This window comes from Botrytis byssoidea (assembly GCF_014898295.1).
Source record: "Botrytis byssoidea strain MUCL 94 chromosome Unknown BBYS_011, whole genome shotgun sequence".
Classification (NCBI taxonomy): domain Eukaryota; kingdom Fungi; phylum Ascomycota; class Leotiomycetes; order Helotiales; family Sclerotiniaceae; genus Botrytis; species Botrytis byssoidea.
The window spans coordinates 335,085-354,533 of record NW_024065852.1 but is presented as its reverse complement, the minus strand read 5'-3'; the positions used below and the strand labels follow the sequence as shown (position 1 = coordinate 354,533).

At 45.1% G+C, this 19,449-nt stretch overlaps 7 protein-coding genes across 7 annotated transcripts; 4 read left to right on the top strand and 3 right to left on the bottom strand.

The window, feature by feature from the left end:
• Positions 1 to 111: 111 nt before the first annotated feature.
• On the top strand, positions 112 to 4,042 carry EAE97_006133 (uncharacterized protein; the record flags this gene model as incomplete). The annotated part of the gene is made up of 2 exons (XM_038876646.1): positions 112 to 186; positions 248 to 4,042. 2 exons carry the CDS (start codon positions 112 to 114, stop codon positions 4,040 to 4,042), a joined length of 3,870 nt encoding a protein of 1,289 aa, XP_038732353.1.
• Positions 4,043 to 4,951: 909 nt separating this feature from the next.
• On the bottom strand, positions 4,952 to 5,850 carry EAE97_006132 (uncharacterized protein; the record flags this gene model as incomplete). Its single annotated transcript, XM_038876645.1, has 2 exons — positions 4,952 to 5,502; positions 5,610 to 5,850. 2 exons carry the CDS (start codon positions 5,848 to 5,850, stop codon positions 4,952 to 4,954), a joined length of 792 nt encoding a protein of 263 aa, XP_038732352.1.
• Positions 5,851 to 6,264: 414 nt separating this feature from the next.
• EAE97_006131 (uncharacterized protein) lies at positions 6,265 to 7,212 on the top strand (the record flags this gene model as incomplete). The annotated part of the gene is made up of 2 exons (XM_038876644.1): positions 6,265 to 6,433; positions 6,558 to 7,212. The coding sequence occupies 2 exons, from the start codon at positions 6,265 to 6,267 to the stop codon at positions 6,749 to 6,751; spliced, it is 363 nt and encodes a 120-aa protein (XP_038732351.1). The 3' UTR covers positions 6,752 to 7,212.
• A 124-nt stretch (positions 7,213 to 7,336) lies between these two features.
• On the bottom strand, positions 7,337 to 10,107 carry EAE97_006130 (uncharacterized protein). The gene is made up of 3 exons (XM_038876643.1): positions 9,118 to 10,107; positions 8,124 to 9,046; positions 7,337 to 8,075 (listed from the first exon to the last, which is right to left on the bottom strand). Exons 1-3 carry the CDS (start codon positions 9,370 to 9,372, stop codon positions 7,703 to 7,705), a joined length of 1,551 nt encoding a protein of 516 aa, XP_038732350.1. The 5' UTR covers positions 9,373 to 10,107; the 3' UTR covers positions 7,337 to 7,702.
• Positions 10,108 to 13,395: 3,288 nt separating this feature from the next.
• EAE97_006129 (uncharacterized protein) lies at positions 13,396 to 14,161 on the top strand (the record flags this gene model as incomplete). The annotated part of the gene is made up of 2 exons (XM_038876642.1): positions 13,396 to 13,402; positions 13,464 to 14,161. 2 exons carry the CDS (start codon positions 13,396 to 13,398, stop codon positions 14,159 to 14,161), a joined length of 705 nt encoding a protein of 234 aa, XP_038732349.1.
• Positions 14,162 to 15,480: 1,319 nt separating this feature from the next.
• EAE97_006128 (uncharacterized protein) lies at positions 15,481 to 16,732 on the bottom strand (the record flags this gene model as incomplete). Its single annotated transcript, XM_038876641.1, has 2 exons — positions 15,481 to 16,622; positions 16,672 to 16,732. The coding sequence occupies 2 exons, from the start codon at positions 16,730 to 16,732 to the stop codon at positions 15,481 to 15,483; spliced, it is 1,203 nt and encodes a 400-aa protein (XP_038732348.1).
• A 927-nt stretch (positions 16,733 to 17,659) lies between these two features.
• On the top strand, positions 17,660 to 17,926 carry EAE97_006127 (uncharacterized protein; the record flags this gene model as incomplete). The annotated part of the gene is made up of 1 exon (XM_038876640.1): positions 17,660 to 17,926. The coding sequence occupies one exon, from the start codon at positions 17,660 to 17,662 to the stop codon at positions 17,924 to 17,926; it is 267 nt and encodes an 88-aa protein (XP_038732347.1).
• Positions 17,927 to 19,449: the final 1,523 nt, after the last annotated feature.

Sequence of the window (19,449 nt, the reverse complement as noted above, 5' to 3'; positions counted from 1 at the left end):
CTTTTGCTATATCACAAATTCTCTACATTGATTCTCAGATGCATTGATCTCCGACTTTGGGAAATATTCCAACCCCAATGATTCACCGATAGAAGTCGCGACACCTCAACCATGACGCCAGCCCCGGGTACTTTGCCTACTCGCTTTCCATGCTGGTGCCGAGCTATATATTCCTTCAGCGGAGAGGTAAGTGCAATATACATTGCGATTTTCTACAGTCTAGAGCTCTAACCATACGATTGCGCAGTCAAAACGCGACTTGGGCTTTATTGAGGGGGATTTGATAGAATGCTTGAACGCAGGAGATGGATCATGGTGGATGGGTCGATTGCGGAGGGACAAGAGAGTCATGGGATTGTTCCCTTCGAATTTCGTACAAGTGCTGGATGAGAGTTTTCGACCAACAAGTAGAACGTCGAGTCCAATGCCGGATCGAAGTCCCAGTCCAAACCCTTTCAAAAATCCAATAGCTCCGACGAAGCCCAAGACAAAATCGATGCGAAAACCATTCCAAGCATATGCTGCGCCAGATATGGGGGCAATAAAGAGGGCGGAAGCTAGGGAAAAGGAACGTCTTGCGAGTTTGAGTTCTCGAATACCATCACCAGCCGCCAGGGGTGGACATATTGGAGCAAGGGCGCCTTCTCCTCAACCCCAGCCTCCTCTATATCAGTCGCGGATGCGCTCGCCAGCACCGTTTTCTCAACTTCCAAGCCATGCATCTCGCGCACCCTCTCCAGGGCTAAGTCAATATACATCTCGCGCACCATCTCCAGGACCAAGCCATTATACACCCCGCGCTCCCTCTCCTGCGCCAAACCATTACACTGCTCGTGTGCCTTCGCCTGCGCCTAACCATTATTCTGCTCGTATACCTTCTCCTGCGCCCAACTATTACAACCCTCGTGTACCGTCTCCTGCGCCAAATCACTACACATATCGCGCCCCATCTCCCGCTCCTAACCATTACATATCTCGTGGGCCATCTCCCGCTCCTAACCATTACATATCTCGGGGGCCATCTCCCGCTCCTGACCATTACGCATCTCGTGCGCCCTCGCCTAGTCCCAACCAGTATGAATCCCGTGCTCCTTCTCCTGCTCCCTCGTTTGGTTACCAAAGTTATTCTCGAGGTCCTTCGCCTGCGCCTCAATTTGACAGAGGGGGTACCTCGTCTCCACCGCCACCTCCACCGCCTCATCGCAGCACTTATGCTCCCCAAGCATCTAGAGATACATATGAAAACAGTTCGAACACCGATAATATACCATTGGCAGTATCACCATGTCCACCATCGCCGGCGGGCACAGGACGCACTCCCTCCCCCTTGCGAAGTGCAATGGATGATGTAATGCTATCTTTAGCAGATATGGGAGTAGCTCGAGAGTCAGAAATTCCGGAAGCACCAATCGATCCATGGTCTCCTGAGGCATTTGATCAGACGTACATATCAGCAAAACGTGCACCTAGATCTAATACAGCTATCGCAATTCCTGAAGAATATAATTCAACAAGTGCTGATAACTACGCCAATAACATGCAACCTTACCAACCTACAAACACTCCCCCGCCTCAACTTAGCAATTACGTTCAAAGAATGGAGAATAGATTAAGTAAAATGTATTCCTCGACGCCTCGTTCCCCAAATGATGATGTTCGACCAGCAGTCCCTCCTAAAGCGAGTTCGTATGCTTATGAGAGCCGACCAAAATCATCTATGAGTATAAATACACAGTCAAGCAAGCTTCGCCACCGGAAATCTGCATATGAAGTTGGTAAATCTATGCTCGGGAGGACTTTCACAACAAGAACAGACAAGACAGATTCAACAAGCTCTTCCTCTGGTACTCGTAGTACCACTACTAATGGAAGCTCGAGTACCCAAATGACTGACAAAAGTCTCATGAGTGGACCTTCTGCTAGTGGCATCTCTTCAACTAGTGCTGGAAGCTTAGCCAGAAAGCGTGAATTGCTGTATGGTCGAGCTCAAAGTGCACTTGGTTCACGAAAGGATAACTATCTGGGGATGAATAACAGTCAACCTGATTTCACTACTGGCCGATCTCAGACGCCAATGACCGGCATTTCTTATCACAGTAGTCATGCTTCAGATCCTTCTCGTATGCAGTCACCAACTGGCTGGCCAGGTACTGCCGCAGATTCTAATGCTGCTCTCGGTGGTCTCATGACACCCAAATCCAAGAAAAGCGGGTTCTTCAAAAGAATGGTTGAGTCCGCAAAAACAGGTGCTGCGAGCGCTAGGAGTAGTATTGCTGTTGGTGAATCTTCCAGACCACGAGTTCAGGCTCATAGTTCATTTCCAGCGGGAACTACGTCAATGGGGGGTGGTGGTTTTGGGAACATACCGAACTCTATTCCCTCTACTAATGATGTTGGACCTGGAGGTAGCACCATAGGAGTCGATTGGGTTCAGGTACGACGAGACATCAACAGATCGAATTCTTTAAGTAAGATTGAGCGAGTTGAAAGAAAGGAGAGATGCCAGATGATGGATTATCCCGCCATAAGTCCTGTGGAAGAGCTTCTCGAGGGGTGCGATGGTGATGAAGGAGTTGATGGTAATCCAGTCGCTGAGCCAACCAATTTTCAAGCAGTAAACCTCAGCCTGGTCGACAAGAACACAAGATTCATCAATAGCCTTCCACCCATGTCTAACCCTATGAGCCTAGCCACAGGCTATGTGTGTCGACCATATAGAAGCGATATCCAGCGCTTACGAGCAATATTTACATGGGTTAGCGAGAAGATCACATGGGAAGAGGGCTTCGATAACGACACTGCCGATTCAAGAAGGGTAATTCAGACCAAACACGGTTCTTCCGAAGAAGTCGCATTTTTAGTCATGGATATGTGTAAAGCTATTGGGATACATGCAGAGGTTATTAGAGGATATCTCAAATCGCCTGGTGAAGTACCAGACATGGGCCCCATGCCTCGACCTAATCATTTCTGGAACGCAGTTGTGATTGATGGAGAATGGCGAATAATGGATTGTTCTTTAGCAAGTCCTTCTCATCCTCGACGAAGCCAATACACTAGTGCCAGTAGCCAATATGCGGAACCCTGGTGGTTTCTGACTCGGCCAATCGAAATCTGCTGGACTCACATACCTGAACAGCATGTTGACCAACATCTTTGTCCTCCCATGGCACATGAAATTTTGCTAGCTCTGCCCTGTGCTTGCCCCGCATTTTTCACTAATGAGATGGAAATGGTGGAATATGATACAAGTCTTATACGCATTGAGGATCTCGAGCTCGTTCACATCAAAATTTCTGTACCGCCTGATGTTGAGTGTGTAGCGGAGGTTGAAGCACGTGCCTTTGAGCGGGACGCTGATGGTGATCTATTCGAGACTGGCGAGATTATTACGAAGCCTGCTTTGGCACAAGCCGAATGGGTAGGCAGTCAAAAGAGATACACGATCAAGGGTTTACTGCCTGGTGACGAAGGTTCAGGTATTCTTAAAATTTATGCTGGGAAACGTGGTCTCATGCATAGTATCAAGGATATTCCACATCCGTTGGCTGTTGCATTGCCTATTATTCACTCTGGTGACAATCCTCCATACGATTTTCTGATCCGACATCCAACACCTCATGCACAACGCCATGACCTTTATGTCGCCCAGCCACAATGCCAGCGGTTAGCAATCAACAATACTTTTGTGTTCGCTGTGCGTCAGCATCCTTCCTCACTATCCACGGGATCTCCAGATCCTGGGAGAACCTCACCTATTCCATTCATACGACCGAACTCGGCCATGTCTATAACAAGTTCCTCGGCTTCTGGTTCAGGAACCGGTAAAAAGCCAGCCAAATTGGCAATTCAAGCACCTGGTGGAAAGATCTTGAGATTAATGCGAAAGGAAGAGAGAAATGGGGGTGTCAACTTAGAGGGTGGAGATGGGGGAACTTGGGAGACGATAATTAAATGTGGGGAAAGGGGTGTATGGAGAGGACTAGTTTTAGCCGATCGAAGTGCTAGATGGTGCGTTTTTGCTGAATGGACTTGCGTCTAATGTTACCTATATATTCTCAATTTCGAGATGAAACGAGAGACGATCAATTAAAAGATTGGGAAGGACGAAAAACGGAATCGACATGAGACGAAATGTATGCATTTTATGGCGCCTTGCGGTTGTAATGGACGATTTTTATAACGAATAATTTGGGTTGGATTTCGGCGGTAATAAATGGTAGGCTTAGGCTGGATGGAATGGATGGATGGTCGGTAGGTCGGTAGGTCGGGTTGCTCGGTCGGAATTATTGTATAAAAGAATCGCATTTCAAAGGCGTTTTTGCACATTGGGAGCATGTAGAAGTAATTTGGGGGATTAGTCGTCGCCAAATATGTTTACGCATCTTTTTTTATCAAAGTTGCTTGTAGTTCTAGTAGTGCATGCGTTCTAAATTTAAAATATATATTACATATCGAATTGTGTAAATGGCTATTATGTGATAGTGTTTTCATCGCAAGATGTCAATCTGCTTGAAGCAATGGTGGGTAAGTATATGGAGATGTGGAACGCTTTCCGAGGTTTGCATATTTCTTCCTACCACTGAAATTCACGTGAACGTCGAGTTCCATGGTTGAAAGATGAACGACAGTGGAATTGTAAATATAGACTCTGTTCAGAAAGTGTAGAAACGTCAAAGAATACAAATAGAGCGTCTCATACGAAGCATTCGTAACATTGAGCTCATTGATCTTGTTCACTACCACAAGTCTAATTGCGGTAAAGTTTTATGTTAGGATATCACCTAGTTACACATCCATTTCTTCTGGATTTCCTCAATATTGCAACTGGGGCCGCCCCTGACGCAGGCCCTTTCATTCAAGTTCTCATAACAAGACCAGATGAATAGATAATCATACACGCCTTTTTCCCATTCCTCTACCCTCCCAATCTTTCATTCTCATCTCTCATCTATTTCTTCTTCCTACTCGACAAACCCCTCTTCTCCGCATTCTTCGTCTTCCTCGCATTTGCCTTCCTCCACGCCGTCCATCGATCGCCCGGTTTATACAACCTCACCTTAACCTTCGCTCTCTCGGCCGCTCTTCCAATTTCCCAATTCGCCTCTCTGTACATATAGCCCGGACGCAACTGTAGATTTCTGCCCTCCTCCCCCTTCCTCTCCTTCTTCTTCTTCTCCTTCTTCCCCTCCTTCTCGGCTCCCTCCACACTAACCTCCACCGCGACCGGCTGCTCTACCTCCGGCTCCTCAATCTTCGCAACCTCCATCCCTAATCTGCGTCTCCTGATGGTGTTCCGCGGTAAGGGGAGAACCTGCTCGCGCTTGAATACCACGCCGATGTATTGGCGTTTGGGATGGCGCTCGGGATCTTTATAGTATTTCACATACCCGGGCTGCGTGGCATAAATCGTGTGATCGCGACCCATGGCGCAGTTATCGCCGGGGAACCAGTGGGTGCCGCGTTGGCGGAATATGATGTTGCCGGGGATGACGTATTGTTCTGAGATGTGTGAGGACGGAGTGGGAGGGGTAAGATGGAGAGGAAATGGGATAGATGGAGATCTGTATGGGATGCAATGGGAGATCAGAAAGAAGAGAGATACATACCACCGGATTTCTTCGCACCCAATCGCTTCCCCGGTCCATCTTTCGCTTTATTGACAGCTCCCTGTGCAGCGTGCGAAGCATGACGAACGCCGACGAGAGGGGCAAGTGGAGAAGCAGATTTCTTGAACGAGAGATGCGCGAGCGCTTCGCAAAGATGCGTTTCCGCAGCCGAGGCGCACGCGGTCCGCGAGAGGGATGCGATCGCGCCTCGCAATGGAGGCTGTAGACGTTGAAGCAACATTTTGGGATGTGTGAATTGGGAGGTGAGGAGTGCGGATATTTTCGATGTGTGGTGATGCTTTTTTTACGGGGACCGAGATGTGCGGGGGACGCGGTGATGAGATTGGAGAGGGAGACTTTGGGGATTTTGTGAGAGGGTTGGAGAGGATTTGGGGATTATAAATTGGAGAATTTATATCTCTCATCCCATGTAAATCTTTTCTTAAAAATTGCAAAATTATTCACATCCTCCACCAAACTCCCAATTTTGTCATTTCGCCGTCTTACAGTCTCCCGTAAACATTTCTACCACCTGTCAATATCAAGCTATCACTATCTGCTATCTATCACCCGTCCATCACCACATTTCCCTATTCCATTCAAACAATACACTCCCATTTCCACATCAATTACTGGCCACTCACTACGCGCAAAAATGGCTAAACCACTATTTTCCCTCTTCTCATTGCTCTTCCTCATAATCGGCGTCTCAGCCCAATTTCAATTTTTCGAGCAAATGTTCAACGGACAACAGCAGCAGCAGCAACGTCAACCACAAGATGTACCTAGTGATTCGCGATGGTATCAGGATAATTACGATCGAGGTAATAAAGCCCTCATCCCCATATATCTCCCAATTCTTCCCCCCTCCCCCCCCCATTCCCCTCTCCTCTCTCTTTCCCCCTTCCCCATCTCTCCTCAACTCTAAAACTAACACCACCCTCTCAGCCCACTGTACATCCTACCTCTGCCCGGGCACCCTCTCCTGCGTCGCCTTCCCCCACCACTGCCCCTGCGCCCACCCTACCTACGAGGAGAAATTCGAGCTCGCAGACGGAAACGCAATCTGCATATCGAAAGGAGGGTTTAAGGCTGGGGAGGCAGCGAGGAAGGTGGAATTGGCTAGGAAAGGGTTGATTTGATTTGATTTGATTCGATTTGATTCAGTTCGATTCGGGGGGAGGGGGAAGGAGGAGGAGTTGACTTTATCTTTTGACTTTTGAGTTTTTTTGCATGGGATTGGTTGCGTTAGGGGTGGAAGATGCGTAGAAGAGGAACGAGAGGGTAGGGAGGTGGGATATCGAAGAATGGCAAGAAAGCAATGGAGTTCTTTTGGGGTGTTATTCGGAGTGTGCAAGTGTCTAGAATTGAGGATGTGATACAGATGAAAAGAGGAGCATGAAAATAGTTGTGGGAATGAAAACAAAATGTGGATTCACGTGTACAACACTGTACTGCGTTACTTTCCATGGGAAAGGCCGCGGATTTTAGGAGGATTTCCAACCTACCATCTACAGAGGGGAAGCTTACTACCCAAATTTCATGCACTCCAGCGCTTGTTTGTATGATAGTCAAGTATTAGCGTCACACGGGATAATCGGTTATGACAGGCATAGTATGATATTTAACTAGCCCATCTTGCATAAAAAGCAGGTCCTGCAAAATATATTACAATAACAAAATATTGCAGTCGCTGACAAAAGTCTCCCCTAGCTTCCGCGACTCGCGATTTTACCATCCACTGCGCCGCTCCATATCCTCCAACCATCCGAAATCCCAGGTACTTGACAAAACACCGCCCAAAGTAGACCAGACCCAATCCATGCTCGATTGTACTTGTGAAAATCAAGGGTAAGTGAATCATTAACGCCAAACTCCATCTATTCAGATCCATCCTTTCCAATTGTTCGTACCGTTTCATCCATCATTCATTCATCCGTCCACGCTACCCAGTTTCAATATGATGTACTTTGCTTTCACAATATTGTAGTAAAACGTCGGATCTGAGAGCCACTATTTCAGGTCATAAAATATAAATATAAAAGGTCGTTCGTTAAGCGAATCGTTAAAAATACTATTAATTAGTGATCATATCATGTCGTTGTTGTCGTTTCGGCCACGGTGGGAGCTTGTGCCCGTGTTCTTATTCGGAGAGTGGTTCGGAGTCGACCTGCAAGGCTAGCTCTTCTGCCTTGTTCTTCGACTCCGTCTTGATTTGGTGCAGCCACTTCTTGTTGGGATTGCTCACGTGCAAATTCGCGAAGGGTAGCAATACTCTCTTCGGGGGGAGCATGACGAAGATGCACAAGACGAGAAACGCGACTACGAGAGCTAGCCTCTACGTTTTCAGAAGTACCGGCTGTGTGTTGACTAGCTGCTTCTCCTTCACCTGCATCAAGTGGTGGTGGAAGCTCATCATCGTCTGCAGATTGAGCATGGGTTGCTGTAGGTCGGAGATCATGACGACTGTGAAAGTTAGTACATGCTTATACATTATAAATTCAGCAAGCCTACCATAATGGACAAGTTCCTGAAACATTCAAGAGCCAAGGGTCTATGCAAGCAGGATGATACTTGTGATGACATGGAAGCACTCGAACGTCTTCACCGGTGGCGAAGTCTTCTGTGCAAATCGAACATTGTAAAAGCTCAGTCTCCTTCGTGGCCGCCGATGCTTCGTTGTCCCCTGACTCAGGATGTGCACCCAGACCCTTCTCGGAGGTTGCTGCCGCGGCAACCGGAAATTTGGATGCGTCGCTGGCCGTCGCATCTGTTGTAGAAGTTACAGGAACATGATGAACACTGCCATTCTCCAATTCAATATCACTACTCCCTGGTTTCCCTGGTTCTGGATCCCCGAATTTCACAATGGGCAGAGTTTCCAACATAGCGCGCGCAAGACCCTTTGCTCGACTTTGTCTTGGTCTTCCTGGAGCGTTCCGTGGCCCATATCTTTCCGGGTGCCTGTGAGCGCGAATGGCTCCTGTGGCTATAATGATCAAGAATAGCAAGGTGATAATTCCAGTGATACTGTAAAGGATGCTCATGGCAACAGCTGTAGTTGGTGGCGGTCCTCCATTGTTACTAGTTTGCGATGCCGAACCTGTATCTGACGAGCTTTGGTTGGGTACGAATCTTGCGACCAGTGAGCTGTTATAATTATTCAACGTAACAAGTAAAGCCATTGAATCGGAGGCAGACACCATTGTATAAACTGATTGATAAGTATAATCGCCGGTAATGCTGCACTCCTGAGAGTATAAGCTATACAATAATATGGCCTTTGGCCGCGCATTTCCTGCCATATTGATAGCCTGTGTTGAATCGATGTTGGAGCTTTCGTTTGGATCACAACTCATATATGCTATATCTGTGGCGGAGAGATTACTCGCGGTTGACGCATCTCTGGAGACAATAGTTCCGTTGATAGTGATTTGCTATACCATACAGCATTAGTAGTCTGCCTCATGTCATACATATGCAATGTAACTAGGAACACATTTCTTACATTCACAGCAGTCTCACTTTGTCCTATTCCCGCCTCAGCAGTGAGCGGGGCAATATTGTACATATTCCTTATCAAGAGGTCGCTGTTTCCCGACGTCAAAGACAATTCAAAATCCGGGTTCGTCATGTTCGATGGTAAAGTAGCATTCGAGGGCGAGAAGGAAGCGGTGGAAGTTTGACCAGCAACCAAACCGACAAAGAATAGGAGGATCGAAAGGCATTTCGCCATATGCCCTCCCTTATCCGGTAGAAGCATGATTGCGATGATGTAGTTGAGGAAAGGAAGAGAGAATAGAGAACAAGAGAAAAAAATCCACGGAAAATCGTAAACAAATAGCAATCTCTCAATCGAATTTCACATATCCAGTAATTTAAGAGGACCAAATACTTTGTAGTTTTATCGAGGGTGCATTCCCACTACTACAAAAGTTGAAGTGAAACTCTCTTCTTAACTTGGAGCTGTTTTGGAGAGGAAGATAGTCAAACTTAAATTGGATTAGCGTGGATTGAATTGTCGGCAGAATGGATCTCCGTGCGTTGAAACTGGAAGGTTACGATGTACGAATGGAGTTCTGTAGTTCTGTGGTTCTGTGGTTCTGTGGTTCTGTAGTTCGGATGTTGTTGGATCGATCATCGATCACTCTGCGGCTTTGATTTATGATGTGGAAGGATTTCTCTTGTTCCTTTGTCACAAACACTTTGATGACGGGATTGAGGGAAGAGTGGGAGGGGAGATAAGGAAGGAGAGAGAGAGGGAGAGAGAGAGAGAGAGAGATAATGTGGGGGATAACGATAAATTATACTTTGTGCTGTAACAGAAATAAGAAATGCAGAGTACGTAGGTACCGGTAGATAGGTAGAGAGGTCGCCTCAACCTTAACATATAAGATATAAGAAAGAGGAAGGAAAACGGACAACGGGATACGGAATACGGAATACGGAAAACGTCAAGAATGCGGAGAAGAAGCGTGAATAGAAGAGAAGACTAAATACCAACGAACTCTAAAATAAATACCTAGGTAGGTACTGGTAGACAGATAGTTCTTAATGATTCCAAAGGGTCTTTCTTGTTGATGATTACTGTACAGCCCAGCCCACCACGATGCATATGATGCATATGATGCATACTACGGTACATTACAACATCTTAACATCTTACAACTACCAATGATAATGGAAATCTCCTTGACAATTGCCACGGATGAAGACTGCCGGTGCGATTGTCTGCCCAGGTCGTAGCCATTCATATCAAGGTTTATCAAGATTTTCAAAGAATCTGGAGAGATTGAGGTGTGGGTAGGCAGATAATAACTAATTGGTACAAATACAAATACAAATACAAATACAAATCATTCTTCTGCGCCCCCCGCAGCCTCAAATTTATCTTCATTACATAATCTTTAACGTCGTATTGCTATTGATGTTAATGGTAGAGGTAGACTGGACTAACTAATAAACCAACCATCTACGGTATCTGTCAAATTTCGTCTACATATGATCAGTAAGTACTAGATAGATACCTTCCTTCCTCTTTACTTCGTAGATCTAATCATCATCACATCATCACATCATCACATCATCATAGACAAAGCCAGCCTCCATACAGCTCGCCTTCCTTTCCTTTCCCTTCCCTTCAATCATAATTGACTAGGGTCGGTTATCACGATGAAACTCATATTCTCCTTTTTATATATTCGTATCTTCACTCCAAACACAAAACATTATGCATTAATTGAATAATGATAGTTAAACAAAAATCATTTCTCTCTTAATCATTATTCAAGAAAAGCCCAGCTAAAGCCCAGCTAAAGCCCAGCTAAAGCCAAGCTTCTCAAGAAGTTTAAGTCGTATCGTTTAATTGCTGTATCCAATGGTATCGCTAATTGCCACCCTCTCCTTTGTCTTGGAGGTCTTGGGAAAATCATTAATTATCAATAGTTCTTCTTCATTTTTCTCCTCAGGGCCCAATTCTAGAACACAGCCGTGTCCTACAAACCTTCTTTTTATATGGATGTCGCTCAGCCCCCTCTTCGCCGTCTAATCGTACGTCAGTCAGTCACACTTCAAAAAAATAATTAAAAAAATAACCTCAAGTAGTACTTATGGCACATTATTTCTCGCCTCATCCAGGTCTCTTTTTCTCTTATTCGGCTTCCTCGGAAGAACACCTCTTTCTCAGCTCTTCTCGGCTATCGAATCACATGAAAGCTTGGTGAAAACTTGGTAAATCAAAGCTCATGGCTTGGCTTACTTGGTCTACTTTGAATTTATTCTCAGCCTCGTCGTTGCCAACAGGCTTGGTGTTTTGGCTTTTTTCTCACTTACGTTTCTCTCATTCCTTGTCTAATTTTTTACTCGTCGCCTCCCAAACCTTCTAGAGCTCGGCGTTCTGGTCTTGATTGACACATTACGTGCCGCATGCATCGGCACGAGCCTTTCAATAAAAGTCGGTCTGGGGTAGCGCAAACTCTATCTCCGCGAATCCAAGGGAGCGAGGTCACGTGTTGCAGACATCTTGCCATATCTTCAAGTTTCGAGATTGTTCCAGTAGTGAGGTTGTCTTGCTGTCAATAACTAGCTATACGTACATGTTTCTTTCTATTTTTGATACGCATATCGCTACTCAGATCTTTTCCCATAATGCCTCATTCGCATAAGGTTAATGTTCCTAGTGAGAGGCACTCATAGCATGAGACTTCAAGAAACATCAAATGTCGGTATGTCGATATCAATCGGGTTTGTTTCGAAAGCGCGCTTTCCTAACACTATCATGACTCTCGAGTAGCTTTATCGGAAGTATACTCTTGCATGATGGATAACAGTGGAGTCGGATGGGTCGTCGTCGCGCATTCGCTTCCGATCGTCAAACCTTTCGAAAATATCTCGATAGCCACCCAGATCAAGCCCGATCAAACCCACCAGACTACCCAGAGTTCAAAAACGAAAAACCTCAAACTTCAAACCCTCAAGAACAATGACAACATAAATTCAGTCATAAGTATTTGGAAAATTAATCATGTTTCGCGACGTTGTCATTCGCTATACTTGCCTGTTCTTGACCTTACCCACTTCTGAACTCACCGACGACAACGAAACAAAAAATATGTTAGAAGGTCTGAATTTCTCAAGGTAGTCATTGAATTGAGATTGAGACCTTGAGATTGTGTTCTTGCTTCTGTTTTATTCTGTTTTTAGATATATCCACCACCTATTCATTCACCACCTCCCAAATCTCCAACAACCATCCACCAATCATCTAATTCTAAGCTATCTATTATTTTGTTTTTTTCTTGCCTTATTTTTGGCTACATTCACACATGCATGTCTCACATTGTGGCAGCATACCGAGGGGTATTATTTTCGAGTGCCACAGCTCGGGACGGGCTTCTGAGGGAAGAAGTCGAGTTGCACTCCTTAACCACTCTACCAACTTCCCCAAATTGTTTTCGTTTGTATCGACGGTTATATAGTATGCCTGTCCTTGCGGGTTGTGACCGCGCGCGCCCGGTTTCTGCCGTGATGAATAGATCGTGAGATTCACTTAAGTCTGCCCTGCCCCATTTGATACCAGCAGACTTGCTATGAGAGTGAGAAAAGTGACCAGAATTATTCATTGACCATTCTAACCATCACAAAAATAATAAAATAATTAGATTCAATAAGACGGTGATTATTCTATTATACAATCTCATCTTGTATTAGTTCAAATCCCGAAGGATTATCAGGATACGAAATCTCATGGGAACACAACTTTTTTCCCCAATAGGGACTAAGTTAGCCGCTAGGAAGAGCCGATTATCATATATTGATTCTCTTCAGTTCAATTGAATAAAAGGCCAGCCATGATACTAGGTAAGTAAGCAACGGCAATGCAACATTTGGAAAGACCAATCTCAGCCGCCCGTGAATGTCGTGTAGCATGAAAAAGTGTGACTCTTGCTGGTTGCATCACCTGCAGACATTATCACCTACATTGGAATTCCGCTGGCTGTTCTTGGCATTTCACCTATACTGTACAACTTTATCATTGCATTTTTTGTCAAGCTCAAATTGAAGCAACAACTGAAAGCAGTGGGCTTGGTTGATGATACAGTCATTCGAAGTCGATTCATCAATGGAGTTGTCGAGCTTGAACTTTTAATTTATGAGCTCAAATTCGAGGAGGGTTGTCCAAGCATACGGGCTCGATTAGGTTGAAATATTTGGGAGATATTGGGGATGCATCTTGGATTAATTTTGAATGTGGTGACCGAGGTAGACAGGAGCCATATTTTCAAAGATGCCTGGTAGGCCGGGTCACGAAGACGTTCCAGATATCCTCTAAATTATCGTTACCAGAAGTGACAGTGCCATTTGAGCACCTGCTGGGATACTCACTCCAGAATGAATGGAGAAAAGGAGGAAATATTGACCTTAATGGCTTTGGGGTGTTGAAGACACACAATCTCGATATTCCGGTGGGAACAGTATTAGTAAGAATTGCAACATCCTTGGAGCAGTGTTTGTTTTTGAAAACAGCTGCGTCGAGTTTGGAGAACCGAGGCTCTCTTTGTGTAAAGTTGTGCTCAAACGCATCTTACCCATTCACCTCGGAACAGTCCAGAGACGATGATTATTTCAGCAACATAGAGAGAAAGAAGTGGGTTTCAAAGACTGGTCTCACCACCGAGGATAAATTTTGGGTTCTGGAAGAGACGAATCGATACTTCATCCACGAGCCATCCCCTCCAGCATCTTCATCCGCAGATCCTGACGGTCTTGACCAGGCTGCCAATACTGCAAAACAAGATGAAGACACCTTTGATTCCCAAGCTGTCGCTCCCAAGAAGGGAGTTTATGTTTGGGTAGATGTGACAGAAATTCGGCAAGTGTATGCAATTAATGGTCTAGGTCCCAACACTGAGCCCGTGCAACTAGAAGAAATTGACATATCCCATCACATAATGGCTCCAACTGCCGGTCTCGGAGAAACGATCAAACTTGAACAACGCATTTTGGACAACCCCCCTCTTGACACATGCATTCGCTTCACTACTCGAGCTTAATAACCCCCATAAACTTCCAAAGTTCGAGTACAGCCCTGACGTTCTTTCCACTGCAGTCTTCGCGTCTTTCACATTTGGGAACCTCCATGAATCGGTACAACTGGCCGTCTATAAACGCCAGTCTTCTCTCGATTCCGGACTTGCTCGAACCAACATTGCTAATTCCCTCGAAAAATTCCCCAGTCAAGCACGAGAGCGAGACCTTGAATCTCTCACAAAGATCAATCTGCTAGCTAACACACATGGAAACACAATCGTTTCTTCCATCCCTAAATCCTTGGTGAAACGGACTCCCAAGCGTTGTTCTGTCTACACGAACTCTCCATCATTTAAAGTACACTTTCGAATCTCGCAATTGAGATTGTATCTCGACACATTCCTCTGGCAGGAGATTTCCCAGCCTGCAGCTGGATCTCCAGGGAGCAAACCGTGGCCGCATTTCTTCTCGCGCACCACGGTTCCCACCAGCAGAGAAATTCTTTACTGGATCTTGCGCGATCAAGACTTTGCTACCAAGGTCGTCGACCAGCTAAAACTGATCGAGAGAGAATCGTGCACTCCGGCCGTACTGCGACGTCTGCCTGATACGCACCCGGTTTCCTTCTTTTGTGCTATTGTTTTGATTGAGGGGGTGGCGGGAATGGCGCAGAGATTTGCGTTGATGGATCTTGTTCAGTGTTGCTTGAAGAGGTTTCCTAGGGTGTGTTTAAGGTAGGGGTTTACCTTTGTGCTTTACTTTCTATGAGGTTATTACACACACATGTATACATATATATTTCCATCTATCTATCTATATATCTATCTATCCCTTATATATCTTCTCTAATAGTCGGCTTTCATAAACGGCCGACTAGAAACATCTATTTATCCGTGTTTCATAATCACTTACCCTCGCTTTCACATCCTCGTCTTCAATCCAGATTCCATTTTAACCTAAAATTGTCTCTATTCTTTTCCATATCTAGAGTACAGTCTGTAATATATACAATGGAACACTATAGAAACTACGACATCCTTTCTTTTTATACAAAATCCCATTCTCCAGATGAAGTTTGGCGGATCGAAGCTCTCTGTACTTTCCTCTTGTGATCCCGGGCGGCGGATAGCGGAAACCAGTGGTGGTAGAGGTGGTGAACTATTCTGATAGTTTTAAGTATACAGGATATCGCATTTTGTAGTATAGTATTCTTTCCGTAGGGAGGTAGCATTATTTCTAGTTAGAGCAATGGAAGAATAAACTTTAGACTATATTATGAATTTAAATATATTTTTCTAGACGGGGTTTCAAATTCAATGATACGATCGCTGATATTTCTAAATCAAGCTTTTCCATTCAAAGCACTGTTTTCATGAAAAACATCCGACTCAATCTCCTCACTATACTTCAAGCCTCCCTGTCTTCGAACCTCATCCATCACCCTCATGATAGCCTCACTCTCCCTCCAATCCAAGCCCTCACTCTCCTTCTTCCCATCCCTCAAACACCTACCCACCTCATCTGCCTCCCACGCCATCCCATGTCCCCAATTCCCCCTCTCCGGGTCCTGAGGAATCTCACAATCCACCCTCTTGAACTGTCCCGCCTCATTCGCATTTTTCAAAACCTTGTATCGCAACGGTCGATACGCCGGACCAAAAACTTGGATTTCTCCCTTGGTGCCCTGGATTCTAATCGTCGGAGCTTCATCTTTACTCGCCTCCCCGTGCGCATCAGGTTGCGTCGCCACTCTCATGCCCGTCGTAGCGATCCCCACACTTTTATTTCTGGGAAACTGTAGAATAATACTCGTTTGTTCATCCACGCCCGTCTTCTCGTATTTCTGCACCGCGGAAAGAACAGAGGGCACTTCGCGCTCTGTCGAGGGACAGGATTGACAGTGGTACAGAATTTGAAAAACCCATGTGATAGCATAGATACCCAAATCGAGGAGTGCACCACCCGCCAAATCAGGATTCACCATGCGGTTTTCGAGGGGAAAAGTAAGAGAGCCATCTTCATTTGCCTCTGCAATCGACAGATCTGCAAACACGCGATGCACCTCTCCGATTTCTTTACTTCGTACCAACTCCCGGATTTGAATGCTCAGCGGGAAGTAGCGGGTCCAGACCGCTTCCATGAAAAATAGATTGCGTGCTTTAGCTGTCTCGAACAGTTTGCGCGCTTGCGAGGAATTGACCGTGAGAGCTTTTTCGCACAGCACGTGTTTGTTGGCGTGCAGGGCTAACATGGCGTTTTGGAAATGGTGGGAATGCGGAGTGGCGATGTAGATAACGTCGATGTTGGGATCGGCGACGAGTTCATGATAGGAGCCGTAGGCTTTGATACCGGGCGGCGCGTTGATCTCTTTAAGAAATGTTTCGGCGCGGGAGGCCGAGGAGGATGAGGCGGCGGCGATGATGGTGTGTTTGACGTCGTGGACATCGCGCGTGGCAGGGTTGCAGAGTATATCTTTGCAGAAGGCTGGGGGTGGTTAGTTGGAGGTTGTTGGGGATGGGGGAAGAGTAGGTACTGGTTGCGATGCCGCCGGTGGCTAGGATGCCCCATTTTACTTCGTATGGTTTGGACGTCATGGTGTTGTTTGTATTGATTATGTTCACGTGAAATCGATGAGGAGGAAAGGTATATAAACAAATATGGAATTGTTGATAAGTTAAGAACTTAACGGAAATCTGGTGTGAAGGAGTTTAAGAAGTAAATAATGGGTGATGACGTACAAGAAGCAATTCTGGCACAATGCAGGTGTTCATAAATAGGCTCGATAGGTATTATTACCCCGCCATCTTATCTTATATGTCAACGTTACACCATATCCGCCACTTATGTTAACCCCCGCTGTGTGCAATATCATCGGAGCTACTAGATCGAGAAGTCCGACGGGACAATACAGACTCATCCGGATTCCAAACAATTGGTGTGCACATGGCCAATTTAACCATTCAACATAGATATCACAATCCCACTATCGTTTCTCCATTCAACTCACGGTTGATATCCTACAGCTCTAAGTATCTAATACCAATGCTTACCAATCCTCGCATTGCTCCACCATTGATTCTCCAAGCTGGTCTGCCATAATTTAGAACCAGAGATCTCTTCCTCAACATATCTCGTCTTTCTACGCAGAGGCGTGGGTATCGGAAGGCAAAATCAGTTGATAGTGGATGGGGAAACGCGAAGAGGTCGACAAGAAATACATTCGCTAGTGCGGGTGTGAAAGGGGCAATGGGGAGAACACAGGAAATGAAGGTCATACAAGCGGAGATGATATTGATACTTCGCGAGATTAGAAGAGAGATGCAATAGTGAAGTTGTGGCCGGAGGATAAAGAATCTATGTCCTACTTCAGGGCTACGGAATTCGCAAACGAATATCCATTTGAGGAAGTAAAAACAAATAGATCATCTGTAAACATGCATGCCGATGGGCCATCTGCTCCCATACGCCGTTATGAAATCTTTGGAGGAAGCTCTCAAATTCGCTGAGCCGGCCGAATCGAAATGGCGCAAGAAACTGGCCCGCCAAATTACATATCTCCTGATACCACAACCCGCTCTCCAGATTGCATCAACATGAGAAATCCTCGAAATATAATTGGTTGTTCGGATGTTTCACGAGAAAAGATAGGAAAGAGGAGAAAACAGGAGCAGGGTTTGAATGATAGATTGGTATTAGAGGAGTTGGGTGACCAAGGAGCTAGCTCAACGAGAGTTCTGGGGAGATTAAGAGGCCGGGGAGAGAGAGTGGGCGGGACAGAAAGCGTGTAAGATGTGGAGAAGAGGAGCCACGATAGAGGAGTGGGAAATGAAGAGGGAGAGGAGAGGGAGAGGAGAAAAATAAAGAGGATGTTGAAAAAGGGGATGGCGGTCTCAAGAGGGTGAATTAGTCCAGTTGGGTGGGAATGGAAAGACGGGGAATAGGAATCGAGAAGAGAGAGCGGAAGGAGGACGAGGAGAGGAACAACAGAATGACTTCTACGTAAAAAGAAATTTCTTACTTCGGCTTGGATCTTTAATCTGAATTATATAAACTCGTGTTCCAATTTCATATATCAATATTCCCCTCCACATAACCAATTTGAACAGAAAATCCTAAGGCCTATTATAAAATCAGATTTATGAGGACGCGGAAAAAAACGTGAATTTCGAAAGAGATGCGAGAAGCACGTTGAAAAGCAATCACACAAACAACGAGTTCAAAAATACCCACGGAAAAGATTCACCTCAACTCATTTCTCGCAAGCTCCAGTATTCAGCAGTATTCTCGACGTCATGGAGACGTTGTCAATATATGAACTCGCAATCGCTGTTCTTATATATTATACTGACACTTGGTTGATCTAATTAGGGAGGATAGATACGATATGATATGACGAATTACTCTCAGGATACTAGGATTGAGATTGGGATTGGAATTGGGATTTGACGTAGCTATAGGTTTATAGAATAGGGGAAATAAATGTATTCGGTTTAGTTCGATTTGGCGGACGTGTATATGTATGTGCGTGTATGTAGTGGTATATGATAAATCAGAACATGTATAGTAGAAATATAGAGTTGATCTGATACAAATACCCATAAACACCTAGCCACGCATCAAGAAGCGAGAGGATAATATCGAGGGGTTGGAAGTGTAATGTGAATGGTTGTGAAATATTAGCAAAAGGATAGGACTCAAGAGGTAGAGTCATCATCAAAAATGGTGAAGAGGTGAGTGTCAAAAGAACGGATTGAGATGGGTACGATACGATATAAAAGTACGAGTATTTTAGAGAGAGAAAGTACACTCATTCTACGACATCCGGACTATGTATCATGATAGTAGACCATACTGGCGAGGGAGATGATGAGATGTGTAGTTTTGCGTATATGTATTCGTATCTGTAGGTATATACATATACATACGTGAATCACAGTTCCAAGATTAGTATGAATACCACAAGCTACCCAATACGAAAAAGAATACGAACGAATATAGAGACAGTGAGTGTGTTGATCAAGAAGATTGGGAAATTGACGTGCTTAATGAATCTGTCGGTTTTACTTTTGACGAGAGGGGTGATAGATAAGGTTTAAGTCTGCGAGGAGATCATCATGTTGAGGATTTTGCAAAGGGGCTTTGTGTAGAGGGAGAGTTGTCTAGGAATTTTCTGTATGAGCTACATTGTATGGTTAGGTAGAAACAATGTATATTTATCTGTTATATTTGTGTTTTATAATGGGTTCTCTGATGTTGGGTGAGGGAGGTGTGTTCGTTCTTTTCCAGGAGTGGATTGGGGAATAAAGGGGGA